The 12192-nt window shown below is 37.6% G+C and overlaps 1 protein-coding gene across 1 annotated transcript in view; it reads right to left on the bottom strand.

Moving 5' to 3' along the window:
• The window catches only part of hig (locomotion-related protein hikaru genki), a 137089-nt gene that overhangs the window by 25092 nt on the left and 99805 nt on the right, over positions 1-12192 (bottom strand). Inside the window, exons 4-5 of the mRNA XM_083135009.1 lie at positions 3930-4092; positions 397-570 (exon numbers count right to left, since the gene is read on the bottom strand). Coding sequence (XP_082991135.1) covers positions 397-570; positions 3930-4092 — 337 coding nt within the window. The remainder of the gene's footprint in view (positions 1-396; positions 571-3929; positions 4093-12192) is intronic.

Here is a 12192-nt window from a genome sequence, read left to right as displayed (position 1 = left end):
GTATTCCATAACCCCCTCCTTTCCTCTATATGTGCCGTTGCACCCAAAAGTTTTCATTCATTCAATGAATCAAAGTTTCAGTGTAAAATGGTCTCCAGTACTCTATCTAAAACTTTATGTAAATATATATATATAACAGGTTCGTTAAAACACGCAAAATACGAGGAAGAATCCTCTTTTAAAAATAAATTTCTAACCAAACACCGCGGAGAGAAATTTGTTACCTTCCAACTCTGCCACGTGCAAGCAAACGCACATCCATTCACATCTCCCTCGCAAAAGTGCATCGCTTCGCCGTGGAATCCCCGCGGCTTGGAAAGACAATACATTGCAGGGTTCAACAGCTCCTTCCGTGCAGACAAGATTTTATGGGCTCCGTGGGAGCTTGCGGCTTACCCGTGAGGTACTGCCTGAAGGCAGAGGTCCAGGTCCATTCGGGATTCCCCAGCTTTCTTAGGAAGAGGCACTCCAGATGAAGGATGCTCCCTGGGAAAACGCCCAGTTCTCCCGAGGGCCCCTCCGCCGCGGACCCCGAAGGGATGTTCACAAGAATTGTCGGCGGGGAATCCTCTGCAATAGAAGAAACGCGTTAAAGAGATATGCGGGCGACAAAAGTGCTTCCCTAATTCTAAAACATTGCAACTTAGGGAATACGAATGTCCCACAATAATTTGACACGGAAACTGTCTTACTTCTTGTACTGGAAAACACATGATTATGATTCACTATTTAATTTATAAACAGAACATTTCTTGGTTTTTATAACAGGTTACCTTTCACAAACTTCTATATTGCGTCATAAGACCAATGAAGTTGGTTAAAAAGAACTAGCATCAAAATGGCAACTTTCCTTTCACGTAGTACACCTTGGACTGCATTCTTGCAAAATAACAAAGCTCTGGCGTCTGGAGCCACAGCCGATATAATTCACTTGAGGATTCTGTTATGTTCTGTCCTTATGTGTTTGTTACTGTCGTTTTATTTCATTTATCTCATATGACTTTATTTTCTTCGTCGCAATCAACCAAAAGTGGTACATAAGCGAAGCAATATAACCAAATTAAACAAAACAAAACAGAAACTCTGCATTATGGATGACATAATTTGCTGAATCAGTTAATATAGTTAATTTTTTGTTGCAGTCAGAACACAAGATCTCTAAATATATGATACAAAACCAGAAAACCCCAACTATGTTCACCTGTGATCAGTATACCTAGGTAAATATAACAATGGAACCTAACTAAAAAAAAATCTCTGTGATAATAATTGCTCTGCTTATCCATTTCTAGATATAAAATCTGATCGGTCTCATAGCCCTGGAAATGTAGCAAATAGATGCTTTGTAAGAGATAAAAAATCACTTCTTATATCATGTTTAGTTATATCAATATTTATGGACCCAACATGTTGTTTTTAATTTTCAAATATTTCTTTAAAAAAGTAATTTTCTGGCCCTTTCATCCTCCGTTCTCGGCAATAGAAAGCTATACACAGAGAAGTCGACGGAATACAAAATGAGAAGACATAAGTTTTTTTTAACAAAAACAATCCGCCTGGTCGTGATTGGTTGCTTAGGATTTCAACACAAAACTGCGTTTCTCAGTAAATACGCCACTGCGCTTGTTTATACTTGGTTGCGTCAATTCACCATTATCTGCAGTGTGCCAAGGAGAATATTATGACAACAAAACCAGCTTGCCTCTGCTGTCGAACTAAATAAAGTGTAGCGCTTCGAGAAGAAATAGATGGACGAGCCCCCAAGAACACCTGAGAGTGCCAAGGAAGGAAAGGAGAAAATAACCACCTGTCTTCGAGTGATCGATTGCTGCAGGTATCAGGTGAGAAGAATATAGCCGAAATCTCCCCAGCTGGGAAACGCAAATTCTCATTCTCATCGAAAACCTCCCTGTTTTGTTCCCAGAGGAAGAAAGTCAAATCTATTTTTCATTACATTTTCCAGCTTACATTAAAATGCTACCACCTCTTCTCTTCCCTTGCTTTCTTGGAGTTTTAGGAATTTGAATTGATTTATTCCACTTCTTCCTTCTGCCAAATTTAGCTAATCGCGAAGATGAAGATGAATGATGATAAGATGAAATAGATAGAGAGGCAACCACAAATGCACATGGACAGCAAACAACAAAAGGCTCACAGAAGATTACATTGGCTGAGCCAGAGATTCGTTAGCCTCCAAGAATGAAGTCCAGGTGTACTACGTGGAAGAGAGGTTGACATTTGGGTGCCTATGGCAAGAATGCAAATTTAGAATTGTGTTCTTGGCATTTTAAAAAAAAAATCTAAATTAACATTCTTGTGATAGTGCTATTTCGCAAAGAAAGGAAAACATTAAGTATAGGAGCAAAGAGATAAACTACGCAGTTCTAATGTTGTTTTCTTCTATATATTTTTTGCACAATATTTCAACTGTTTCAAACTGCCTTCAGCGGGTTATTAATATTGATGATAACTATTAAAATTAAAAAAGTAAGAAAAAGTAAAAGAATAAGAAGGAAAAGGAACTATCAAAACTAATGTGATTACATTACTATGCACATAACACACAATATGTGACTAGCTCTAAACTTCATTCATTCATTCATTCCTTTATTTGGAACCTAACAGCTTTTATGCCGTTTTTTGTCCATAACAATACACATATAAAATGTACACAATTGTTTCACATTAAAATTATCAGTCCTTCCCTCCTATTTTAGATATTAGATTTTTTTTAAAAAAAAAAAAGAACACTTGGCCTTTTACAATTGTATGTTACACTTCCTTAAAAATGATAACGAACTATAACCAATCCGCACATTTGGATTAACAACTAAAAAAAAGGTTAAAAAAAGGTAAAGTTCTCCCCTGTGCATAGCACCACGCCATGAAGTCGTATAGGGGGTGTGGGGGTAACGCCCCACACTTTCTTGATCCGGTCATGAGTGGGGGTGATGTGATCAGCATCACGCCCCTGACCGCCTTTACCCCCCAGGGTTTCTCCCAGGTACCCATGTTAGTCGACGCTGGGTGGGCGCCGGGGCCGCTTCCATTGTTAGAAAAGTTCCCGGATTTGAACCGGCCGGGGATCGAACCCGGGACCTTTAGCATGGTAGTTAGACGCGTTACCGACTGAGCTACCGCGGCCACCGCGGCCACGGATTAACAACTAAACTTAACAAATTTGTTGGAAACTGAACCTTTAGATTATTTAAAGTTTTATACAAGATATTTCTTTCTCTATTATATTTTGAGCATTCCAGTATTACATGTTGTGCATCTGCACTTTCCCAGCCACAGTCACATTTCTTATTGGTCGTTATTTCAATTTTGGATAAATGTTGCCTAGTACACAAATGGACCGTTCTCAGTCTATTAATTAATACAATTACATTTCTTGTAGCACTTACATGATGAAACCATGGTTTTTGTGTTTTGAATTCAGCAAATGGTCTGTATTTTTCGCCAAACTTAGTATCCTTGTTATTATTCATCCAATGAAGACTGTTTTAAGTTGCTAGGAAACAATAAGTGTTACTTCATATTGTTGATTGATTTGTTTTACTTTATTTCACTTTCTATCATTTTTGGCTAATTGCGAAGATGAGAATGAATGGTGATAAAATGGATGAAGGGACAAACCCCAACTCATATGCACAGAACATAACACTTGCTGGAAGTCCAGTTAATCTGCAAAAATCAGTCCAGGGTGTACTACGTGAAAACGAGGTTGACATTTGGGTGTCCTCACGAAGGACCACCTCTTAGACCCTCTGATTTACGTACATTGTTAGGGGAAATGGAGCGGTATAATCATCTTTGCCAATGATGAAAACTACTTGTTGGTATGTACGAGTATCTTAAGTTCTAGTAAGGGTCTATCCAAGTCACATCCCTACACAGTTGAAAGAAAATAGAAGGTGAGCAAATACCTGTGAAATTAGTGAGCAGAGTGGTTGGAATGCAGGCAGGCACCCTGTGGGTCCACACTCCGTTCTTGCACTGCAGAGAAGATTCTCCAAGCAACTTATACTTGCCCAGTTCGCTGCATCTCACGGCTATCACCGCCTCGTGGGGGAAGGACACGTGTTCAGCCTGGCAGGAGAGAAGAGAGATTTTCTTTTTCAATTTGCTTCCAACGAAAGTACCACCCTACCTCTGACGTAGGAGCTTCCTTTCCACCACTGAGTTACAGATTTGTTTACTTGGTTGCAAAATCGGATTACAGGTTTTGTAGTTTTGCATTCTTGCTAAAATAAAATGAAATTCTTCACTTTTCCTTTTGAACATTACTAATTACGTACGCCTCTACTCTTTTACGTTGTACAATCAATTTACTAATTTCATGAATTTATAAAAATACATACCAAATTTGTAAAAACGCATATATAAAAGTTTGATATACATATAATCTCTATAGAGCAGAGTGTATTACAAAATTTGATAATGTATGAAAATTATGTATGTATTAAAAATAGAAATAACATATTATTTCTGCCTTCGTGGTGTGTGAGCGAGTGTGGCGTGTGTGCTTTTGTGTGTGTCTTTCCTTTGGATACAACTAAATGGTATATTTTTTTCTATATATCTTTACCTACACTAGCGTACACAGGACTTGTTTTTTCGGAAGGAGCTGGAATTGTAAAGACTAATATTATATATCTGCATTCTGGGGGCAGGATAAATAATTTTAAACCTTTGTTTTAAAAGTTGTTCAAGGGCAAAATTGGTAATTAGGAGGTTCTTTTTAAGTAGAGTTACATTTGCAACTTTGGTTTCTCCCGGGTTCATTGTTGTTTTCATTTTACAATTTTGATTTTCCGACAATTTCTCTAGGATTGTAGCTTCCCTCTGTGTAAGCCAGTGTTTACCTAACGTCATGTAGGTAGTTAGAAAGAGAGAGGGCGAGAGAGAGAGAGAGAGAGAGAGATGAAGAAATAACACTCTTTCCTAAATCGCAGCTCAACGCTGCCTGGAGCTTTTAAAGTAATTAAATTTGCTGTGACGAAGGAGGTTGCGTGACGCTTTGAAGGTGCTCTGTGGATAAGCAATCTCGAAAGTTCCTCACGCAATTAGAAAATACAGATATTTCAAAGCCACCTCTTCCTGCATACGCTAGTTTCCCATGGTCACTAGACCGACAGAAGTGCATGCTTATTAAATTAATTCCAATAGCATATTTTCTCTTGAATATACTCGCAATTAACTTCTCCTGATTGTACGCCGTTCTTATGTTTTCAACGACATTATCAGTAACAAAATTAATACTTAGTATTGCTGTGTATTTGTTGTTTAATTTTGCGACATATTTATCTCGCAATTAACTCTACGGTTTCCTATTTTCCGAGATTAAATTCGATTAAATGTGTTTTAGAGAAGTCCCTTCATGACCCTACGTAGACAGTAGCGACGATAGAATATTACGTGTTTGTGTATGTATGTGTGTTTGTGCTATTTCTGAGAACAAACATTTCTTGTGTCCTTCATAAATTAGTTTGTTGTGGTAACACAAACGATATTTATGCAATGTTAACCATAAGAGCTATTAAAATTTCTTTGGTACATTCATACATGATTCATACAGTTGTACATAGTTATTTTTGTTTCTTCAAAACGTACGATTACGCAGGTCTACAAAAATATATTTTGTTTTAGTTGCCAAAGATTTATGAACGAATTTATGGTATTTTGGTGGTAGGTGTTGACATGAAATAGGTCATGACTTTCATTTTAGAATATAAAAATATCTATCTAGTCCATCCACTGCACAGAATATATTTATTGAAAGTTTGTTTTTCTTTATTTGTTTTATTTTTTAGTCTTATTTGTATTATTCAGGAGAATGAAACATGAGTTCTTCACGAGAAGGTCGCGTAAATGATCCTGATGGATTGTTCTGCATTTGTGGTGAATATTCTGTGCAGAAACAAAGAATAACATCACTGACTTTGTAAAGGAAGCATATCTTGAATATGGAAGTAGTTTGTGAACAACCAAATATACATTTATTTACAAGGTAGAATCAAAAAGTAAGGTAACAAGTGTCCTGAAAATGTACAACGATATGCTAGTAACAGTTTTTTTCTGTGTGTGTTGTAGGTATTGATGGATAGTATCCCTGGTTACCGCTAGAGAGCAGCACGGTGACACAGTTGCAGAGAATCGCAGTTCGAAGATGGCAGGGTTACTGGAAACATGGTCAAATGTGAAAATGCGAAGTGTGATCAGGTTTTTGCATCTGAAGGGGAAGAAACCAGCCGAGATCCATCGGGAACTTGTGGAGGTGTATGGAAACAACGTGTTATCCAGGAAACAAGGGTGGTGTTGGTGTAAGGAGTTTGAAAATGGTAGGACTGACATTAATGATGATCAGCGTCAGCGAAGTGGCAGACCGTCAACTTCAGCTACCGACCAGAACATTTGTCAGGTGGAGGGAATGATTAGGGAGGATAGGCGAATCACACTGTCACACATTGCAGATGCACTGAACATTTCGTATGGTTCTGTGCACAGTATTGTGCACAACACGCTTGGCTACCTCAAAGTGTGTGCACATTGGGTACCAAGAAATCTCACTGATTATGACAAAGGCAGACGAATGGGCATGAGTCTGAACCACCTGATCCGTTATCAACAAGAAGGGTCGTCATTTCTGTATCGCATCATTACGGGTGATGAGACACCTGTGCCATTGTGGACACCGGAATCCAAACGTTCCTCCATGATGTGGAAACATCCATTATCGCCCCCATCCAAAAAGTTTAAAACCGTAACTTGTGCAAGGAAAACAATGGCCACGATCTATTGGGACCACCTTGGTGTGATTCACCTAGAATTCCTTCCACGTGGTACCACTGTCAATGCTGTGACCTACTGCCAGACATTGGACAGATTGAGAGATGCCATACGTCGGAAACGACCTGGAGCACTCAGGGAGGGTGTATTGTTGTTACACGACAACGCTCGACCTCACACAGCGCAGCTCACCCGTGACCATGTCACACGTTTCCACTGGGAGGTTTTGGAACACCCCGCATTCAGCCCTGATCTTGCACCCAGCGATTTCCATCTGTTCGGACCAATGAAGAAGCATCTTCGAGGACGACGCTTCAACACAGTGCAAGAGGCACAGGATGCAGTGAAAACCTGGTTGGACAGCCTTGACACTGATTTCTTCACTCGTGGCATTGATGCATTGGTCACCCGCTGGAACACGTGCTTAGACAAATATGGTGACTATGTGGAATGTTAGTGTGCAGTGTCATGTATACCCTGTCACAGTTTAGGCAACAACGACATAAAGGTTTCTGTGGAAAAAAACTTGTTACCTTACTTTTTGATTCTACCTTGTATATATATATATATATGAATGGCTTATTGCAGAAAAGAATCTGAGTCACATTTTTGAGGTATCGGAGTTAATGGTATTTTTTATTTTCCTAGATACAGAGACATCTTCTAGCGCAGAAAGGACGTCAGTCACACGAGGCTATAGCCAAGAAAATGCACAGTCAAAAGTGTACTTTTATACAGAAACGTACCTGAGTCACTGACTCCGGTCCTTTTCTGCAATAAACTTAGCCGTATTTATACGTTGTATGAACTGCAGCTCAGTTGTAATACTGTCAAACTTATTGACACCAGTAACATTATTGATTTCGCAACGTGGTGGTCTCATGTCTACAAAAAAAATGTGGCATCTGTGCCGGAAACTACCATGTGTTCCTACAAGAAGAGGCAGTATTTTCAGATTTCCAAGTATCACTACTTTGAATACTGTGTTGAACATAAGGGTACTGTCAAGGTTTCCGAATTCATCAAAGGTTTGACGTCTCACACCTTCTATCTGTCCAAAGGTGCACGAATTGTAATTCCTACGCCACGTACGTTCCCAGTTGCACGTATGCCGATCAAGCTTACTAAATTGAAGGACATATGAACTGCCTTGTCTTATGTACTAGATGACGTCAAAGGATATTATAAATATATTCTTCAGTGGCCCACTCCACGTGCCAATGAAACAGACTCAGATGTAGAATAACACATGCATGTATGAGCTCGTACATTATTGTGCTTCAAACACCGACAATAAAGTCCAGAAATTGCAGTACACTGTCATTTATTGATGAATCTATAATTTTCTGTGGCATATATAACATAACCTAACCTAACCTAGTTTATGTGGTAACGACAAACGGACGTTTGTATAATATTTCTTTCTCTTATTTCCCACAGTTTCCACTTTTATTGCAGAAAGGTACCAGAGTCACAACTTTTTCATCTCCACTGTCTCTAGCAGCATACTGCAGGGGGACGCATTGAGGGTTGCAAAATTGACTATTCATGATACTGAATATTTGAGCACATTTCTTTCTTACACTATCAATATTATACGATTTTTCGTTTTTTTCTCAGAATTGTGCAAAAGTGACTCAGGTCCCTTTCTGCAATAAGCCATTCATATATAAAAGTAGTTTGTAAGTCTTGGATATAGGTGGCGAGTGTTTCATTACATCTGTAGATCCTTTCATGGACTAACATGCAAAACGTGCTTAAACTTCAAATATTTTGGTATTAATATGAGCATAACGATAAATTTCCTCCAAATCCACTTTGGCAATTCTCCAGTTAATCTTCGTGATTTAAATGAAAAACAAGGGGAGAGGTCCCACCAAGATATAAAGGAGATGATGGAGGAAATATTTCAAAGCAGATGGGACAGATACGAGATAGCAGTTCAGTGGTGGCGATTAGGATGGGTGTGGAGGACATTTCCCACCCACTTTTTGCCTCCGCACTATGGTCTCTTAATGATAAGCCATGTCTACAAAGGGAGACTAAACTGTCCTTCACCTACCGCCTTCCTCCTCCCAGTTTTAGTACCCAATCGTCACTAGTGTGCCAGATTATTGCTACGATCTTTGACGTGATTGTTCAGACACCGTGCGCACAAGGAAACCTCAGAAACAACGCTTTTCTCACCATTAAGAGTGAAAAATAATGAGATTTCATGCTTTTTTCATGTTCTTTAAGGGACAACCATTGCTAAAAAACTAGAGCCAATGTAGAAAAGCTGATATCATATTTGAAATCACAATGGCAAAGATACCCTAAAATAACACTAATTTCGTTGGCAATAAATAGTGTGTTTATTATTAGTTTTATTCTCATTATGGAATAATGAACGGAATCCTAAAGGAAAAAATCAAATTATATCATATTAAAAATTGAAATAAAATGAGTTGAATAAATATGAACTGTATTAGAAAAGTAACGGAAATAAAGCACAAAACATATGCTTATTTGATTTCCATTAAAGTCCCGATTTTCCATATTTAGGATCTACAATAAAATGTAAGAAGAAATAAGTATCGGCCCAGACAGCATATCATGTAAATACGAATTTACTAACTAAAAAGTTGATAGTATCAAACTCTCAAGAATTTAAGTAGGTATATAATAGAAAATTATTTGTAATCATTAAAGAATAATACTCGCGCATTTCTTTAATTTCTAACTTTATATGCAACACACATTGCATGAATTCGATATCGTATTTGCTGCATTTTTTGTATTCTACGTCACTTTTCTGTTTTTCTCCTCGAGTGATCGTGACGATGAGGTTAAATAATGATTTCGTGAGTCTATGCCCAGGTCAGGACTCAAACCCGGAACAATCGGTGGCGAGATTGATCGTCGAGAACTCGGTTTACTCGACCAAAACACTAGGCAAACATATATTGTACTATTGCAGGGTTATTTTCGTTGCTTAGTCTCAATAAATTAATTTATAGCACAGGAAAATTGATATTATTTTTTGTAAATGATTTTATTTTCAAATGGAAGCGTAGTGTTGGGAAATGAAATAAGTCTTAGCTATGGTTGTGTTTAGAAGTTACTTTTGTCCCAAAATAGAAATTCATACTCTGGGAGTTTCTGCTGCTCAGTGGTTGGAGTCTCCAACTGGAACTTCTGAACATGTGCCACCACAGGCTAGTTGAGTGAATTTATAAGCCTCGTTCGCTTGCTCCGAGAGCCGAGGAGGGCAAAATTGCTCCTAAGCTAGCTCTAATAGCGCCTGCTTTCATCTCTGATGCTGCTACATTGCAATTTAATTGTTTGTGCACTTTGTTGCTGGGCCTTCCTCTATTAAAGGTGTTTTGCGTTCGGTTAACCGGAGCAGAGGGAATACATGCGTCACGCAAACTAAAGAACGTGAAGTGTAAATATTAATATTAATGTTTTAACTCTGATTTTGAACCTAGGACTTACCACTGTTTATTTTTTATTTGTGGTTGTGAAATTAAATAAAGCACGTTGATATAATCGCAAAGAGTAAAAATTGCAATTCGGTAATAAATTAATTAAATTGAGTACATATAAAACAAAACCGATATGCAGAATTCGAATACATTTTCGTTTTATACATATGTTACACCTTATGTCAATACGAATAGCTATATCTCACACTTATTTCGTTTTATTTTTTTGACATATGATTGTTTAAATAATATTTCAACTGTTCCAAACAGTTTTCATTAGGTAGTACGAACGAGCATGCTAAGTTTGGTGCTACACTGGTCACAGAATAGTTTGGTTCTACTACTTTCTCTCTTATCTGTTCTTCTTTTGTTATTTCTTAATTTATTTGAAACAATTGAAATATTGGTTAACAATAAATCAAAGCGTAATTCGCGGTTTGACCTTTTAAAAGAAGATTGTTTCGATAAACTACCAATAAACAGCAAACAACGATGTACGTATAATCCGCGGCTAACACAATACTCGACAAATTTGCAATTTATGTAATTTGAGAAGAAATTGTTGTAAATTGTAAATTGAAAATAAATAATTTGACATGCTATCTGTCAGGAGATCTAGGACAAGAGAATTTAAAATTCTGTGGATGCATACAAGAACCTGATATGAACAAATGTAAAGTTTTGAGACTAGGAGCTAAACAGTTTTCATGTCATCGAATAAATATTTATTACGATTTCTCGATATGATTTAAGTTGATAACTTAATGCATTAATACTAAAATGAGAGTATATCAGTATGATAGCATGCATTATTTTCAAAATTCCTTACTTTTCATATTCAATATTTCTTACAAAAATAGGTTCTTGCATGCATCCACAAAAGTTTGTCAGTCTCAAATTCATGAAATATAGTGAAGTGTATTTTCTTTTAACTATTTGAAAATTTAAGATTTTGTTGAAAAGAAAGGTAGCTTTCTTATGATTTTTTTAAAAAAACAGTAGGTTACAGTAGTTATGAAACATATGATCGTGTAATAATTAGATTTTAGATTTTTAACATACCTGATTTTATTAAGTTGTCTTACAAGTGCGTTTTTAAACCACAATGCGCCTTACGGTTTTCTTACGGCTAATGATAAACTCATACTAAATATAGACCAAAGGGGCCTTCCCGATGGCGCAGTGGTAGCGTCGTCGTCTTATAATCAAGAGGTCCCGGGTTCGATACCTGGTGGAGGCACATATATGGTTCGGATTCCACTTTATACTGTAGGTCCAATCCCGATTAGCCTTACTGTGCATAAAGTGGACTTAAAACACCAAATCAATCAATGAATCAATAAATATAGACCAAGTGAGTTCTGAAAAAAAGAACAAGTATTCGAGATCTAACATCACTTAGGTCTTGCTATAAAAAACATTGGCGGATATTCAAAGTTTTTGAGAGAAAGCGTCACTCCCATATGCACTCGTGGAAGTCCCTGAAGATGAGAATTTATCCACAATTAACAATCTGAAGATATGTAGAACTTGTAAGTAAGTGAAAAAACACATTTTTCACTAAAATCGTCATGCAGCAGGCGTTACAGAGAAAAGGGCCTGTTAGGGCATTAGGGGTTGTTAGGAGGTTTGAATAAATCACTGGTGGCGTCAGCTCAAAAAAAAACCTCGCATTTTTCGCAACAACTCACGTGGTCGATATCTCCAGAAGATTCCCTTCACAACTGATACTTTTGCAAGTATTCGTTCAGTGACACTATCATAATTTCAATCGCATGATGCAGCAGTCAGCACAATTATATCTTAAGTTCACAAGTGTCATTAGAAGTCTATTTGTTTGCCGTTCCCGATCTCGGATAAGTGGATGCAATAAGATTAACAACGCTTCTCTCTCTCACGGAGGAAGATCAATTAGACGTCCCTCCATTTCCCT

This window comes from Lepisma saccharinum, chromosome 14, assembly GCF_977018435.1.
Source record: "Lepisma saccharinum chromosome 14, izLepSacc3.1, whole genome shotgun sequence".
Classification (NCBI taxonomy): domain Eukaryota; kingdom Metazoa; phylum Arthropoda; class Insecta; order Zygentoma; family Lepismatidae; genus Lepisma; species Lepisma saccharinum.
The sequence above is the reverse complement of the archived record's forward strand: the minus strand, read 5'-3'. Positions and strand labels throughout refer to the sequence as shown.